Source organism: Carettochelys insculpta, chromosome 16, assembly GCF_033958435.1.
Source record: "Carettochelys insculpta isolate YL-2023 chromosome 16, ASM3395843v1, whole genome shotgun sequence".
Classification (NCBI taxonomy): Eukaryota; Metazoa; Chordata; order Testudines; family Carettochelyidae; genus Carettochelys; species Carettochelys insculpta.
Genome location: NC_134152.1, coordinates 18,528,023 through 18,546,611, shown reverse-complemented (window position 1 = coordinate 18,546,611; position 18,589 = coordinate 18,528,023). Strand labels below are relative to the sequence as shown.

At 40.4% G+C, this 18,589-nt stretch overlaps 1 protein-coding gene across 2 annotated transcripts; it reads right to left on the bottom strand.

The window, feature by feature from the left end:
* Positions 1 to 1,174: 1,174 nt before the first annotated feature.
* On the bottom strand, positions 1,175 to 10,336 carry RSL1D1 (ribosomal L1 domain containing 1). 2 transcript variants are annotated; one of them, XM_075010699.1, is made up of 9 exons: positions 10,266 to 10,336; positions 8,455 to 8,594; positions 7,217 to 7,355; positions 6,272 to 6,420; positions 6,074 to 6,175; positions 5,178 to 5,271; positions 4,963 to 5,091; positions 3,923 to 4,147; positions 1,175 to 1,746 (listed from the first exon to the last, which is right to left on the bottom strand). In XM_075010699.1, exons 1-9 carry the CDS (start codon positions 10,299 to 10,301, stop codon positions 1,390 to 1,392), a joined length of 1,371 nt encoding a protein of 456 aa, XP_074866800.1. In that variant the 5' UTR covers positions 10,302 to 10,336; the 3' UTR covers positions 1,175 to 1,389. The 2 variants fall into 2 exon arrangements, with proteins under 2 accessions (XP_074866800.1, XP_074866801.1); XM_075010700.1 differs by having other exon boundaries at positions 3,923 to 4,141.
* Between the last annotated feature and the right edge of the window lie 8,253 nt (positions 10,337 to 18,589).

Below are 18,589 nucleotides of genomic sequence, written 5' to 3'. Positions count from 1 at the left end.
CACCAGATGACATTTTAGTTTGCAAAGGAGACAGAAAGATCTGTAAGTCATCCACAAAGAGACAGTGGTTGAATACATGTTTGCTGATGAGATTAGCTAGAGAAGTTGGAGAAGAACAAGGTAAGGGAATCAAAGACAAAGTCCCCTTGAATTTCCCCAGAATACTGACAGATCCTCCTGAGGATGTGTTGAAATAGCAGTTAGAGAGACAGGAAAACCAAGAAACAACACTGATGTGGAAGCCAAGGGAGAACACAATTTCAAGAACATGGATGATGACTTTGAAAGCAGCTGAGTGGTCAGGGATGAGGACTGTTGTAATAGTGGGGTCTGTTTACCTTAATAGTGAACTCAACTACGAGCAATTGTTCATGAATTGTCAGAATTACAGATATAAATCAGTTTAAGAAAAATGTGAGGAAAGACTGAATTAAACAGAAAGGGTTCACTGACACCCTTCAAGGACTGTGTTCAGATTATAACTGGTAAATAAGTGCATGTGCACACACACGCACACACACAAACAATGGATCAAAATACATGTTTTAGAAATTATGCGTCTTGGTGAGCAAAACAAGACGGCAGATTGCTTCTTTGGATCCCTTAGAAAACACTTTAGGGGAGAAAAAACTTTTCACCATCACTGCAGGAAGTTTTGGGGCTGTGACACCAGTCCCACATAACTGAGATCAGGCTTTGCTTCCCTCTCATCCCAACCCCCTCTGTTCTTTGCAGTCCCCCCTCCACCTCCCCAGTTTTTCTCCTTACTCTACCTTTCACCAGATCCTGAAATAACCTGCACTGCAGACAACACCAGCAAAGCAAGATGAGACTGCCCATCCCGTGCTGCTCAACTTGAGAAGGATGAGAAAAGGGGAAGGATCTGACCAGATGCTGTTGCGGACCAGGGCAGTGAGCTAGGCTTCATGCCACAGCTGTTGTGGCCAACCCAAAGCATGTTTATAATTGACCATCTTCCAAAAGAACATCAACAAAAGCTGTATTTCCCTCATTTTGATTAGCCCCTCTCTCTTTTCTCCCTTTTGTGTTGTTAGAAGCAGATAACTCTTGTTTGGACCACCCACTTACCTAAATAAAACACTGAAGTATATTTTTTAGTGTAGCACAGGAAATACTGTAGCCTGGGAGTTCACACAAACAGATATAGAAACAATCAAGTTAGAAAAGGTTTATTTACATGTCTTGCAGCTCCACTGCTATCAGTAGGAAACACTGACAAGGGATTACAAACCTTGGTGAGGAAAGCTCCCTAGACTCAAGCTTTCTTCTTGTCATGCTGTTTTCTTTATAGCAGCTTTTATTGTTAATACAGTAAACATGTTTAACTGGTCACTTTATAGGATACAGCAGTAACATAACAGACGGTGTTCAAGCTGATTGCGGGACTTTCATTTTCTTGGGCATAGGCTTTGGGGTTTTGGGCGCTTTCTTGGCTGATTTTACAAGCTTGCCCCCCTTCGGAGTCACAAAAGATGCTGCTTCTGTTTTTTTGGGCGTCTTTTTCAGCTCCTTGTCCTTTACCGCTTCTTTTGGGGTCCCTGGCTTCTTGGGTTGTTTCTGTTCAGCTGGTGCTGGCAAATCTGCCTCATTTGCATCCAATTGAAGTTTTGTTTTGGGAGTCTCCTGTGCCAATGAGGTTAGCTTTCTCTTACCAAGAGGCGTCTTAGCTTTTTTGCTCATGTTTACACCTTTTCCTGGAGTCTGATTTGGTTTGGTTTTCTGTAACTAACATATTAGAAAAAGTGTCATCTTACAACCACGGAAACATTGTAACTGTTTCTCAAGACAAAATTGATAAAAATACTAGCACTTTGCCACCCACTCAAAATATTTTCCACCCTAACTCAGTTGGTCATGTTTCAGGTAGGCTATGCAAAATACATAACTTAACCCAACCATGAAAAGATCCAAGAAAAAAATATTTTCAGGGATACCGTACAGAAAGGAAACAGATCAGGCAGCTAAGATTATCTCTAACAGGGGTGTGAAATTATTTTTAGGTCAGAGCCAATGACTTCCAGAAAAAAAGAAAGATCAGTAGGGGTCCACACACAAATGAGAAGCAGGGAAAAAATAACCTCTCAACAACTGTGGCCAGGGGCGGAGTGGGGAAGGAATGCTCAGGGCTTACACCAGGGCTGGAATATCTCTTCTGAGCAAACAAGGCTAGCAGATTTTGTGGGGGCCCCACTAAGATCTGGGTAGGGCCAAAATTGAGGGGTTCAGCATGTGAGGGGAGTTGCCAAGGAGCAGGTTCGAGGTAGTGGTGTATGTCTGGTGATCGCTAGGGAAGTGCAACCTACTCCCACAGTGATCCAGGCACAGGGATGAGGGCGGGGCTAGCAACCAAAAAAGCAAGAGCCATTTTTTTTCAAATTTGGTAAAAAGCTCAATAATTCCAGAGCTGCAGTGTATGTGAAAACGAGACGGTCCTTAATAAATAACATCAAACCATATTTTTGTAACTCCTTTTTTAAGACCAGTGCCCACACAGTGTCCACAATGCAATGCACACGTTAAAAGGGGCAGTTATCCAATGCTTTGAGATCACATATTGTTTGCTATTTAGATATGAGTTGTTCCTTGCTGGACTTTTACATGTTCACCAAAAGATGAAAATTTATTTTTTTTTAAACACTCTGGAATTATAGCGTGGGAAGCCCCACAGAATTCCTTAAAGAGCCACAGGTTACAGATCCCTGGCCCAGGAAACCCCCCTACTGCAGGCTCTGCCCCCTGCTGTTGCTCCATATTCTTGCTGAGCTCTCTTCTCCCAAGTGACACCAGACGGGGTGAGGGAGGATTACTTGGGGACCTGACAGAGGTTGCTGCAGCGGTGGCAGGGGTTGCTATTCCCCACTTCCCTGGAACTCAGCACAGTGGGTGGAGACTGAGTAGCCTGTCAGCTGCTCTCTGGCACTGCCCCCAACACACACCAACCTCTCCCAGCCTGTTGTGTCCCTCTTCTCTGCAGAAGGGAGGGCACAGGAGTGAGGTCTGGGTAGGTGGTAGGGTGCAGGGTTGGGGTCTGTCTAGTAGGGACAGTGTAGGAGCAGGGTAGGAGTGCAGGGTCAGGACAGTAGGAGAGGTGCAGGAGCGGGCTGGAGGCAGGCAACTCGGGCAGCTCCTGGGGAGAGGGAATGTCCACATGTATTTTGGCATGGCTCCCTGCTGCATCTCCAGCCCCTTCCTCCTCCAACTGGGTCAGCAAGCCTTGGGCTCCCCCTTGCAGCAAGGAACCGGCACTGACACTCCAGCCATGGTACCCCCAACTAGGCTGGAGTGCCAGCACCAACAGCAGCACGCACCCCTGTGGAGGGGAGGGGGCACGAGACCCAAACTGGATCAAGGGGCTGTAGGTTTCCCACCACTTATCTATAACTACCAGTCCAGTACCAACATACTGAGGTCAAACAGTTTGATGAGCCATATATAAAGATAGATATTCTCCCAATATATCTATTTATATAATACTTAATTTTCTCTCACTCTTTCTTTCTGTTAAAAGTGAAGTGATGGGTCTAATTAAGATTTTGGATGCCCTGAGTGCAAACAGAAAAGAAAACAATGGCTTCCGGAATGAAAATTTATCTAAGAGAGAACCTGCTCCTTGTGCTAGTCAGAAAGAATTGCTATGTCCAGCTTTTCTTGAAAAAAACAAAAAACAAACACCTCTCTCTGTCTGCAAGAGGTATATACTCACATATATAATATAAATACCTGTTGCATTTTAAATATACACTGCCCTGCAAGCTTAAGGCTATATATACTAATGATTTAACTTCAATGTTTCCCTTAGCTTTAAAACATTTTCGTTCTCAAGGTATGTTTTGTCTACATTCAAAAGCGTCACTTAGTTAAACCTAAACTTTAGATTTCACAAACTTGTTAAATAGATTACCTCCTGTCCAGGAACATTGGTGTCTGTCTGAATAGGAACCAGCTGTGGAATTTCTTCATCATTCTCAATTGGTTCTGTGATTGCCAACGTTTCCTCCTCTCTCTTTTGTTCCATCCCAGTATCTCGAGTAGCAGCATTTGCATTATTCTTTTTAGCTATAACTTTAGCTTTAGTTGAAGGCTGTTCTGTGGCTGCCTTCTGTTTCCTCTTCTTTCCTTTCTTTTTCTTACAGGAAGAATCAAAACATCTTCAGTTATACATCACCCCCCACCAAGCCCCAGTCTGACTCTCATTAGAAATATACTGATTGATATCAATCAGTAAAGGCAAAAATGAGCAGTCTAATAGTGTAGAATTCCTGAAACTGAAGATCCTGTACGAAAGTTATGCTCCAACATTAAAACTGATGAGTTCACAGAGTATAGAAGGAGGCATTTACAGCTATGAGCAGTGAAGCAAAAATCTATTTTACGTACAGGAAAAAGTCAGCAGCAGAATTCATTGCAAAGAATAACTGACTTTCTTCTTGGGGATTAAACTCATGAAACAGCATCCAAGACAAATAAGCTAAAAAAATTAAAATATCCCACATTTTTTAGAATCTATTGCCCAAACAATTTTTAAGACACAGTTCAGCTGATGAGTAATTACTACATCCTCCTGAGCGATGCATGAATTTAATCTGTTGTATTTTCTGTATTAAAATAAGTGAAGCTGCAGATCCTGCCGAGTTCATGAAGAAGACAGATCTCATGGTGGAAATACAGATGTAAAAATTGGGGGAAATCTGCTCTTATCCTCTACTAGTGTAAGTGAGGAGACTGCCAACACTACAAGGATTATGTTTTCAATGTGCCAATACTTCAAGAAGAAACAATGTTTTCCTATTACTACGTAATGTTAGGTGAGAAGAGTTCACAGATCATTTATGTGTACTGCTGTCTCTGTACTGCACCCAGATGTCTGGCAAAGCCAGTATATTAAAATTACAAACAATTTATTCCATAAAGGCAACCAAATAGCCAGTAGAACGTTTTTACCTGTCCTCCTGTTTTATGAAGAGGTGGCTGCTTGTCAAGCTCATCTAAATTGTGGAGAGAAGAATTGAAGATTGGAAGAGCAACAGATTTGAGTGTTTTGAGGTGAAGAACTTTAATATTTTGCCAATTCTGCAATAATTAAGAAGAGAAAATATAAACAAAGAAAAACTTAAATCAAGTCATCTTCACATTCCCATTTAATGATGTGACAATACCTTTGGCAACTTATTGGAAATCACATCAACAGCAACAGTGACATTTTCTAATAACTCATCAGCCTTCATTCCAGTGTGACCTACGCGGGCTGTACTGAAAGAAGAGAGAGGTTTGCTGGTTTATACTACAGAAAGAAACACCTATTATGACTATAAGCAAGCAGTTCAGTCAGATCAAAAAACTGACTGACTACTGCCTATTGACAATGATTTTAATTAAAAAAAGATGCTGGACTTTACAGAGAAGTAAGATCTACTGTAACTGCTACTTTATAGTAGCCTCTTCACTATCTGGACACTTGTTTTTGGTGGTTTACTTTTTCTCTGCAAGATACTATTACATTTTAAAGTCTTTGTAACAGAAATCAACAATTCCCAATGAAAAACAGGAGTCTTTAAACGTAAAATAAAAAATGGCAAGAAAAATCTTGAGAAAAAGATTCTCCTGTTGGTAAAAAAACAAAACTGTCTCTCAAAAGTCATAACAGTAACATTTTCAGAACAATGTGCTTTAGGTTTATAAGTCCTATTGACTGTCAGAGGGATTTAGGCTAGTGAGTCCATTAGAAACCTTTGAAAATTTGACCCATAAACCTCCAACTTGTCTATGTAGATTCACATTTTGATGATTAGGGGTATGGTCATGTTATCTCAATATTTTTTAATGAAGACATCAAAAGAAAACTCTTTGCAAAGTTTCTATTTAAAAAAATCCTCAGTCTCTGTACAAACAAGAGTCTACTGCAAGCATTGTGCATTTTAGTTAACCTTTATCTCACTCTATTCAAAGCCCTACTGGAGGGAAAATAAATTAATTTACTATTCTATCCTGATCCAACTATTAGGAGCACATTAGAGTCCTTCAAGTGAAGTTCAAGCCGAAACTTGATACTTACTAACAGCACCCTTTGTTGGTTACTGGAAGTATAGTTCCCTGGATATGTTTGTTTAGCTCCTTAGCTAGATTCTTGGCTTTCAGGTTTACGGATAAAGGTGCCCTATAACAAAAACAAGAAAAGAAAAACACAGTTCACCAAAAACAGCTCAGCTTCCTAGGAGGATAGGATATAAACATGCATTAGCAAGAGACTTACTTTTTGCTTCGATAGAAGTGTTTCCCTATATGTGAAGGTAAAAGCCTTCGAATTCGGTCATCAGCCAGGAAGAGGTCAAATCTATTCAATAGACGACGCTTTGCTTCAAAAGGTTTGTATTCACTTTTGAGAGTTTTATATGAGATTATCTGTAATGTGAAAGAAGTGTTCGGATTAAACTCCTTTGCAAATGTGAATGAAACATATGGCAGCCCTATGGACTGTCGATAGGATTTTTATATATGCATGGCATGACTGCCAACCTATTAAGACTTCCCCAATAAAATAAAAGTTCAAAAATACGTGTAATGCCCTTTATTTAATAAAGTCAAAACAATACAGATGTGAAATAGCAATCTATTATCACGAAAAGGTGTTGGAATACATCTGGTCACACATAATCTAAAACCATTCATTTAAAAAAAAAACCAAACATCAAAGACAAGTTTTGGCTGCTTTTTTATTCCTACTATGACACAAGAATGCAAAGAATGGGATGGATGAACTGTGAATTGTTTCAGCTTGTGTAAACAAACTCTGCTTACCAATTCATACGCCAACCATTATATATATTTTTCCAGTAAATAAACCATTAAAGAGTATTCATTTCCATTTAAGTATTACCTTATTTAAGTCATATGAGAATTAGTGCGGAAACCAGACTGGCAGGCACTGATAAAAGGTTCCTAAAAATGCTTTCAAAACTATTTTCTAATCATTGTAAACTAACAGCATGTTAAAAATGAAGTAAGATGCTGTTAATTAATAGACCTGCTTAGATCTATTTTGGTGGCAAAATATTGAAAACAAAGAAAATGTTAGTCCTTTGGGTAAATTTAGAAGTTTTGAAAGTTTAATATGCCATAGAAAACTATATTTTGAACCATCTGAATTAAGCTAATATTTTGCTTGAGAAATTGCACATCTGTTTTTCATCTGTTTTACCTGGCTTATACTTGTGATCCCATTTTGGATCAATAGTTTCTTGTACAAGTTTTCAGTCTGTTCTGCAGATAATTCAGGTTCATCTTTGGTGAAGAGGCAAACCTCAGATGTTTCTGATCGAATACCATAGGGAAGTGGTCTATAACAAGAAGGTCAGAAGGGTGGAAGCATTCAGAGAAGGAATACAAATCTCCCTTCCAAAGTCCTACAGAGAAGCCCAAAATCACTACAGTAATAAATACAACACAAAGACCTCATGCCCGAGTCCTTCCGTGACTACTACAGGCCTGATCCATAATACAATTTTACATTAGTATAGATACATTTACCTGAGAGAGACATCACTATACCAACCTAACCCCTATGACAACATTAGGTTGATGTATGAATTCTATGATGCATGATCTAGCTACTACCTCTCAGGGAGGTATATTACAGTGGGAGAATTTCTCTCATGTAGATGGTGACTACACTAACACACTACAGCCGCAACATTTTAAGCAGAAACATATCCTTGCGTTCTTAAGAATTAAATATATCTCACAGACCTCAGTAGGACTTTAGTGCATGTAAAGAGAAGCATATTTTAAAGTCTGCTGGACTGGGACCATGAATAGCTCTGTATCTTCTCATGCAGCATCACTACTGCTGAAGATAAAATGTGGGTCTCACATCTACTAACCAATGGCACAAAAGGAAGATGTAGCAATCTTTTAACTATTTGTAACAGAACTGAAAAAACATTTAGGCTAAGGCTACACTACAGTTTCTATTTCAGGATACATCTGTAAACTCCTTAAGTTTTTTCAAGTTAGAGTAGCCCTAGCCTTAGCGTTATTTCCTGAACTGAGACCAATGCTTAAAACCAGACACAAGCTATTTAGAAATTCAGAGAACTTGTGCATTAAATACAGATTATAGGTCTAAATTTTGTTTTGTTTATGTAAATAATCTAAATCTAAATGACTTCAAGGTGAGCAAGTTGATCTGATCCTTTATATAACTGACTCGTATATCATGGAAACTCCCAAGCATACTCAGTCATTGCTTTGATGCTACTGACATTTCTTGAAACCAATAAAATGATTTATTTTAAAAAATTTAGTTGTCTCATGGGGATACTAGCACTGAATGTAAACTCAGTCAACTGCATGCCATAGAAAATAAAAGGTACTTATTATAAAATATAGAAAATCAGACCCTGTGGGAAAAAACAATAGTAATGTAAGAATTCTTACATTTTGATCACTTGTTCATGTGGTGGAATTTTCCATACTGTCACCATTAAGTACACATTCTCGTTCTCATTCAAAAGCAGTTCATCTGCTTTATTTCTGGCCTTTGTGTATGCAAGCAAGGACTGCACTGCCTTTTTAACCTGGACGTATAGAAAAAGAGAACGAAGATAAATTAGTGTTAAGTCCAGACCTGACTGCTGAGTATCCACTAAGGTGAGTTAATGGGAGACGCATCTCTACGTATCAGAGAGGTAGCTGTGTTAGTCTGTATCGTTGAGAACAACAAGAAATCCTGTGGCACCTTATAGACTAACAGATATTTTGGAGCATAAGCTTTTGTGGGCAAAGGCCCGCTTCATCAGATGCATGAGTGATGGGGGGGTGGAGTCCAGAGGGGTATTTAAAGAGTGGGGCCCCAGTAAAAGAGAGGGCCAGAGCTGACAAGGTCTATTCAGCAAGGTGATAATGGCCCATTATCAGTAGTATGTACCTAAAGAGTTAAAAACAAGCCAGATCAGACAGGGGGATGCAGCAAACCTCTCTGCCAACTCTGCTCACATATCTACACCAGTGATATCATCACAGGACCTAACATCAACCATACCATCAGGGGCTCCTTTACCTACACATCTACTAATATAATATATGCTGTCATGTGCCAGCAATGCCCCACTACAATTTACATTGGCCAAACCGGACAGTCCCTACGTAAAAGAATAAATGGACAGAAACCTGAGAGAGAGCACTTCAATCTCCCTGGACACTCAGTCACAGATTTAAAAATAGCCACTCTAAAACAAAGGAATTGCAAAAATCAAACAGAGAAAGAAATCTCTGAGCTGCAATTTATTTGCAAATTTGACTCCACGAACCAAGGATTAAACAGAGACTGGGAGTGGCTGGAGTGGCTGGCCCCTTAAAAAACCAGCTTCTCTGACCTGGGTGTTAATATCTCCCCATTAGACTTGTGACAACGATCTGACTTGTTTTTAACTCTTTTGATACACACTACTGATAATGGGTCATTTCCACCTTGCTGAATAGACTTTGTCAACTCTGGCCCCCCTTTTACTGGGACCCCACTCTTTAAATACCCCTCTGGAAAACCACCTGCCACTCATGAATCTGATGAAGCGGGCCTTTGTCAACAAAAGTTTATTCTCCAAAATATCTGTTAGTCTATAAGGTGCCACAGGACTTCGTGTTACATCTCTATGATCAGTGCTGCCTGAAAGTCCAGGGCCCTCCCTCCCATCACCAGAAAGGAGATTAAACTTTCCAGTTAGAATAGGTTCGGTTTGACAGTACTGATGTTCGTCCCACATATAGAAGTCACTGCGAAACTGCTTCTATCCCGCAATGCCAAGCCCTGTCACTAGAGCCCTGCCGGGATATAAAATGTGTGCCCATATCCACAAAAATGAACCGCATATCCACATCCGTACCTGCAAATGCGGATACCTGCGGGCATAACGCAGACAGTCGCAAAGCCACAGGCTCCCAGATACAACATCAGTATCCGCATCTACAAAATCTATATCTGCGCATTTATAGGACTCTACCTGTCGCCTCCCCCATCGCACGATGCACCAACACCTACCACATCAGCGACCCAACGCGGCGACCGAGAAGATCTAATCGCGGCGAGGCGCCACGGGAGGACTGGGGCCTGGACCCGAGGAGCTGCCCCACCAACAGCCTCACAAGACTGTGGTGTCCCCGTCCACAAGCCCACCCGCGACACTGATGCCGCTCCGCAGCGACTCGAACCGCCGCGAGAGCCGAGCCCCGTATGACCAAGCAGCCGATACCTGTGCACGATCCAGCTTGTTTTCCGAGGCTGCCATGCTCCCACCTCCCGGCCTCAGACCGCGCACGTGTGGCACCACGGTCCTGCATCCACGCATGCGCGCAGCCACTGGCGCGGCATGATTACGTAAACAGCGACTGGCTCGGTGCCTGATTGATTGAGTCTTTTCTCTGTGCGTTCGCTTCGCGCCCGTCGGAAGGAGGGAGCAGTGGGGGCGGGGACGGGACAGTGCGGTGAGCAGGGAGGGCGCCTTGGGGAAATCGGGAGCGGAGGGGACAGCGGGGCGGGGGAGCACGGAGCTGCAGGCCCGGGCGGTGGGGGAAGACAGCGCCGTGAGGGGATGTGAAGCTGGGAGAGGGGAGCTCAGGGCCTAGTGAATACGGAGTCCAAATGGTGAAGCGCTGCGGGGCCAGTGAGAGGGCAGCTCTGAGGTGGGAGGAGCTGTGGGTACAAGGAGCGGGGTGTGAGTGGCGGGTGAGGGACCTGCTGGCATAGAAGGAGCCGGTGGTCCGAAGTGGGAAGGGCGATGTGTGCCCAGGGAGACGGGGGAGGGAAAGAAGCTGTGGGAATAGAGGGCGTGGGGGGGGGGGTCTAGTTGCGGGTATGTCATTAGCCTGCCTGCCTAATTACCATAATACTCTCAGGGCAGCTCTACCCACGGCTGTCCAGTGACAAAATTTCTACATGAAAGTCTGCTATGTTTCAGGGGCCAGGTTATTTTATCTGCAGCTTTGAATCGGTTTGCATAACACTGTAGTAGAAATACAAGAGCCCTGTCAACATCAATGGCTCAGCACCACTGCAGCTTCTGTGTTGCTGGCAGTTGCTATACTGAAAAAGGTAGAAAAGGCTGGGGTCTGCAACCTGCAACTATAGAGCCCCATGTGGCTCTTGAGGGACCTCTTTGTGACTCCCAACAGTATAATTGCAAAGTTTAAAACCAAAACCACCTGATTATTTTTGATATATCAGTGAATATTTAAAAGCCCAATAATGAACAACTTATATCTAAATGCCAAAAATATGTGATCTTGAAACATTGGATAACTGCTTCTTCAGTATGTACAGTGTGTTGTGGGATATGTGTGTGTGTGTGTGTGTCTGCTGCTCTTAAAATAGGAGTTACAGAAGGTATGGTTTGACTTATTTATTAAGGACAGTCTCATATTCACATGCATTGCAGTTCTTGAATTACTGAGTATTTTTACCAAATTTGAAAATAAAAGGCTCCTGCTTATTTGGTTGCTGGCCCCTGGGCTAGACTCACCAAAGAGTCAAACCAAAGCAATACCCAGGAATAATAAAATCTCGCAGTTCTGACATCTTTCCTTTTCTGAGCACAAGATTTAAACTTTGTGTATGTATTCAGGCATTGTGTCTAAGTGAATGAGGACATTGTTTCTTAGTTCTTACTTCTCCCCATGTCTGGTCTCTGGCATGCTTCATGCAGCCATTTCAGAGAGCAGAATATTTTAAACCATTTCATTCTGCTGGCTCCAACATTTGCTTGGTAACAGTATAGTTTAGGGTGATTTCAAACTTTCCTCTGTCCTAGTTAAGAGATTGGCATAGGGTACCGGTGGATTTTGTGGTAGTGAAGTGATGGCCATAAAATCTGAAGTCCTATCCTCAGCTCGGTAGAGGCTGAGTGTTCTGTCAAATGAAAATGATAACAAAACCAGTGAAAGCAAAGAACTTGTATTTTAGGGGTCTTTGGAGAGAAGGAAGAGAACTCAAAACCATATCATCAATAACCCTGGGCTCAGCGCCCATTGGCATCTGATGCTTCTCTCACTATTTCCTTCCATCTTTCCCTGTCCAGTGCAGAGTGGCTTAGATTCTGTAGACTAGCTCTGCACCAATCTACTATATCAGCTATCCATTCTCTGTGGGATCTGCCTCTCCTAGTTGAACCATCCATTATGCTGAATACCAGGGTCTTGATTTTTTGTTTGTTGTTCATTCTGCAAATATGCCCAAATAGTTGTAGGTTCCGTTTTATAACCTTCTGCAGCAGGTTCTCTTTTGGCTGTATCTTTCTATATAATTCCTCAATGGTGACTTTCAACATCCATCCTATTCTCAGAATCTTTCTGTAACAACTCCTTTCAAAACGCCAATATTCTTTTCTTCGAATCTTTTGTTATCACCCATGTCTCACATCCGTACAACATCAAAACCATAGGTGTAGTTTTATTTCTGTATTTGGAGAGGGGACAGCTCCAGCCTGACCAACAGGCCACACCTGGGAGCAAATGCCATGCCTGCCCAAGGCATTCAAGGTTGTAAAAAGTTACCTCCACCTGCCTGCTGCATTAACTCCAACAGAAAAATCCCTCTCATTGATGTAGGTGGTGTCTATGCTACAGTAGCACAGCTGAAGTAGTTGTAGCATAGATGTGGCCTGAATCAGTCTCCTGGAGGGAAAAACTGTCTGGATTGTGGTTGTCAAGTAAAAACTGCTGTTTTGAGTAAATGTGTGGGTAATACAGATCAGAAATAAAAGCTTAGTTTTTCTGCAGTTCTAACTCAGCAAACCAGGTGCAGGAAAAAAGTAAAATATAAAATAGGTCACAAAGAAAGAACTTGTCCAGGCTTGGAACAGTTTGTAATGTCTCAGTTATAGAGGTGGAATTGCCAGTTTTAATCTTAATTGATTTGGTGTCTTATTTATTCCAAGACTAGAAGCAGAATGAACTTCAGAAGGCATTAGATGTTGTAAAGTGCATTGACTGTTTTTACTTAAGGATGAAATATGTAATTATTAGAAATTGAACTCTAACTATGTTCAATCCCTCTGTGTGGTTTGAATAAAACAAATTAGGAAAAAAAAGCCAGTATTCGGTGCCACATGCCTGTAGTGTAAACTACTAACTATATAGTCTTTGTGAGGTTGGTATAAAATTCAGCAGTTAAATTGTAGGATAAATAACACTCATGGGGGTATGTGGTGTGTGTACAGTGTAATGAATAAGCCCAGTCACTTTATTAAGATGGTACTATTCTCTCTTCATTAGTGTGTTTGTGTGTATATGGAGATCTTTTTCTCATTCTCTGCATGTTTTAATAAAACAAAAGTGTTATATGACAATGCATAAATCCCTTTATGAAAATAAGCCAGCTGGTTTTTCTTAGCCAGACACTATATTTGAATAAATTAAAGTCATGTCTGAAGGATGTTTGAACTATCCATCAGTATAGTATTACTATTTAGTCTCATCATGAAGGTAAAACTAGGGAAACATCATTAGATTGCCCAATTCTTATTTTTTCATTTTTAGAGGTATGATTTTTGTGCAAACTTAAAACTTGACAAGAGCAGTCACACTTCATTAAGAATAATTTAGCATTTATAGTCAGTCTTTATAATGTGATTAATGGGAATATCATTTGATAAAAACATCTATCTTAGCCATTAGGCATGAGTATGTTAAGAAATGTGTAATAATATTGATTATCTACAATGGAGTTCAATGTTGAAATGATTAGTTTTGATTTAGGAAGTTCACACTGTAATCACTTCCAATAACAAAATTAAATGTCATTTTCATTCATTCTGAACATTGTGTAAATTACTCTTCTATAATTTATCCTCTCTTCACAATTTTTTTCATGCTTACAAATGAAAACTTTCCATTTTTTTTTAACCCAGCTGTACAGTCCACATCCATAATACGCTGATGGCTGCTTATTTGTCATCTAAGCCAGGGCTTTTAGACTTTTTTTTTTTTAAACTTAGTATGTCTTTGAAACAAGTATAAAAGGGGCATTAGCAAAATATTTTTATCTAGCACATCTTTTATTTTGAAAACCAAGTTAGAGCTAATTATTTTTCTTCTCTCTACTTTTTTTTTTTTTGGGAGAAGTGTTATTTTCTCAGACAAGGTCTCCCTTTCATTGGTGACAAATTTCAGAAATCCACATGCTGTTGGGACCGCATGTAATACTAGCCTAAAATCATAGAAGGAAAAGGTATGCAGAAATTTGTAAGAAAAACATTTTGAGAAGGAATACCCAATAAAACTATTGTTGGAGACATTGAAAAAATATACAGATGTTCAAGAGTACACAGAAAATATAAGTAGCAAATGAAATCCTTAACTACATTCCTTCTCCCCCGAAGAATAAGAAACATGGCTCTTTATATTCAAAGTATGAACATTAAAAACAAATGCTTTAAACAAAAGGGAAGATAGTGTTAGGGCTTTACCAAATTAATGACTGTGAAAAACATGTCACAGACAGTGAATCTGATCTTCCCTGTGAAATCTGGTCTCCCCCTATGATAGCCAAATTTCACAGAGTTGAGTGGCTGGAGAGCAGTGTTCCTTTTAAGCTGAGATTTTAAGAGAGATTCAGGTGCTACATATGTGATCACCAGAGTATCCACAGCCAAAAGCATGTTTCAACTGGTGGTGCATATCTACACATGCCTCAAGGCACATAAAATTTATTCTGCACCTGGATGGGAAAAAATAGATGGAACATTGCTGGAGAGAAGTGGCTACTGGCTGAAAACCCAGCCTTGGAGATAGCTCTGTGAACAGCAGCAGCACAGAAGTGAGGGAGGTATGGTATGTCTACTCTCTTGCTTTTGTGTGCAGCTGCTGGAGGCAGTGCTGCTTTCAGAGGAATACAACTGGCCAGCAGCTGCTCTCAAGGCACCCTGCTCTGAAAGCAGCAGTGCAGAAGGGTGGTCACACCCCATCCCTCATCCAGTTGATCAGTGAGCTGCTCCCATAGCCTCCTTCTGAGTCTCTATCCCCCCAATTACATGATGCTGAAATTCATACTTTTTTAAAGTCTTGCAATCCTGAAATTGACCAAAGTGGACTGTGAACTTGGTAGGATTTATCATGATCCACATTACAAACGATTTCTGTAGTCATCCCTAAGTATGCACACTGTCTGATTCAATCTGGGGTTAGCCTTTGGAAAAATATTTTTTAAATTAGTATTGGGAGCCTCAAGCCAGTACTTCAACATATGAGGGGAGAAAAAAACCTGATAGCTTTGATAGCAATAGAATGAGCAATTAAAGTGACCTGCCATGGAAAAATTGGTTTTACTTAGTGCCTGGCTGCTGGAGGTATAAACACATGAAACAAAGTTTCAAAACAATACTGCATTAGTTTATCTTGAAAATTTTAGGATTAAAAGCAGTTCTCCATTTTAGCTAGAAGTCACAGTATAGGACTTGGGGAAGTGCATGGGGCATTCACGCCCTTAATTGAAAGGACATGTGGTAATTTTTAACCAATACCTCCATTCTGCCAATTTACTTTTTTTAATTTCCATTCATAGTGGTTACTGATGACTTATTTCCTCTTGTCCAGTTCAGCAGCTTGAGCTCTCTGCCCTATCAAACTTCATCTAATACAAAACTTTGCATCTTTCCTTCCAAACCCTCTACCCCCTCCAATGGTGTGGACACTTATCTTCCCCGTCACTCAGGCCACATCTACTCTAGAAGTATTTGTCGAAAGAAGCTACCATCAAACGCAATGTCCCGACAAAACTTTTGTCAACAGATTGCGTCTACACGTAAGTGATCTTTTGATCCTCTCTGACAAAAGGCCCCTTCATCCCCATCCCCAAGCGTCTACATAGCTTTTTGTAGACAAAAGCCAGAGACTTTCTTCAAAACACCTTTGCAGAACTGATTCAGATCCTTCTACAGCAGTCAACCTGTGTTAAGTTATTCAGTGCAAGTCAATGAACCAATCAGAACATTTAGAAGATCATGTATCTACTAGTGGAGGAGCCGTGGGTGTGGAAGGTCTTTTGTTCTATCCCTTATTCCATAGTATTATATTATCCAGGGAACAGAACTACAAGCACTCATGTCCTTTTGGGATCCAAGTATTGGGCCAGTACAAGCCTTCTCACAGCTAAAAGATCCCATTATGTTCCCCTCCCTACAGGGGGAAGGAATGGCAAGGATCCACTGGGCTCTGGAACCCAAATAATTATAGAGGCCAAATGCAAAGAAAACAGGCAGGTGGGGTGGTCATAGGATTTAAATAAGGGAGCCAGAAGAGGACTCCAAGCAGAGAGCCCTGGACAGTGCCCTTGGGTCCCAAAGGCATTGAGGGAGCTGGTGGACACCACCCAGAGGAACTCTACCTGGATGCATGAACAGATAGAGGAGTGAAAGTAGGCCCCATAATGGCAGTCCACCCCACAGCCAACCTCATCTCCTTGGTCTTCTAAATGGCCATCTTGACACAAGCACTCCAGTAGTAGGCAGTGGTCATATAGTCTGGAGGAGCAGAGGTAACTTTCATCTTTTTAATTCTCCATGTTTTTCCATTTGATTGCACTACAAGAAGAGGTTAAAAGCTTGACTGCCTGAAGGTAGTTTAATGAAATCCTAATAATCCTTGCAAGATATTTTGCACCCAGTCTCTTGTGCCCCTCTTGCTTTCCTCCATTCTGCAGTTTTTTTTAGCAACAGCAGTCCAACTAATTGTGGTGCAGGCATCAAGAATGATATTTTTAACATGGAAAATAGGCTTAAATAAGGCATTATATTCAGATATCAAGATCCTCCAAGATATGCATCAACCAAGTCAGAAGTTATTTTTGTTGGATATTAAGAATAGAAGCAGTGATAACTTCTCCACAGGGGAAAATTAAACTGGCTTGGTCTACAGCACGCTGACATAAATTAGGAACCTGCTGCTCTCCTTCCTATCAACAACAGCTACCCAACAATGAACACTGTTGGTATATTTTTCCTTAAAGGGTCCCACGTGGGGACTGTAAAGAAGCAGATTAGGTCGACTGACTTTTTAAATGAGCAAGTTTCTTGGAGTGATGGGTGGGAAAAAAAATATGAAGTCTTGTGTGCAAAAGACATTATCTGGTCAGGTTTTGACAAGACTACCGGAACAATCTGCACTACAAACAAAAAAGGCAGGATGTAACATTTCTTCAGACTTCTGGAAATATTCACCATCTTAAAAAAACACGGTCTGATTGGCATAATATTTAATAAATTGGTGGCTGCGATTATTCATCAAGCAATTGTATGCCATGGAAAAAATTCTGCAGGGTGGTCTCAAGCCACATTATCCTCAGAGATCCTTGCAGAATAAACTCCATAAAGCATCTAGTTTTCCAAACAATTACCGCCCCCAGTGGATGGCTAGGGCCTCTGAATCAAACAGTTAGCTTAACTATGCATCTGTAAATTGGTGCCAACAAATGTACAGCAATTTCTGTCTAAGAGCAAATATGACCAAACGCGTATTACATACTCTCAATTAAGTGGATGATTAGCATTAGCATGCCAATGGTGTTATTTTGTATGGCGTCAGCTTCCTATTATAACTAAAAGGAAAGAATCAACGGTCATTTTTCATGTTACAGAATAATCAAGACTCTGATACTACATGTAAAGGTTTTTTACATTTCATACATCAAGGCTTTCAGTTCAAGAACAAAATATTTTAACAGATAAAAATATTATACAGACCTTACATTGTCATTTCCTTGCACCCAGTTTGACCCTTCATATCTTAGTCCACAATTTTTTTGCTTATGGATGGAAAAAATCCTTTATTTTTTTCATCCTCAAAGTAGTATGCCATGTATTTTGACAGAAGAAAATAATTCAAAATAACAACTGTTTAAAAAATTTTATTACACCATGGAACTTATTAGCAAGTAGTATTTATTTCAAAACAAAACAGCTGCACCGTTCCTTTTTCCTTATCTAAATTGAGCCCATCAACTGTAAAAAAAAACTGCACTAGCAAGAATGTTGCATGAAGATTTAATGAAGTACATTAAACTTGTGCAATTTGAGGAAGTTTCAAAAACAAACAAAAAAGAGTCAGTGGTCAAAGGATAAAGATAGCTAGCCATATTTAGCTCTTAAATCTAAAAATGAAGCCAATTGACCTGCACTTTTGCTTTGCACTTTGCTTTTAATATAGTTAAAGGTTGTGAACATATTCAAATAGAACACCTTTCAACCTTAGGAAAATTTGTATTGCTTTAACAAGAGCTACAACCTATGATTCAACATATTGTTACTGCACTTTAATCTAAATCAGTTTCCCTTATCGTACAAGGCAGTTTTAATTGTATTTATGTAAGTAGGATTCAAATGCGAGAAACTTATGATGGAATATTACAGAAATCCTTGACAGTTCCATGTACCTGTTAAATTTCCATCCATCAATTGATTTTCAGGTTTCAGTGATTAATCTATTTTCAATCCATGACCAAACTAATATTTAAGTCTTCATTGTAAGTTCATTCAAAAGTGGTAAGTCAGGCATCTGGTGTTTTAGCTGCACTTCAACGCTTTTTAAA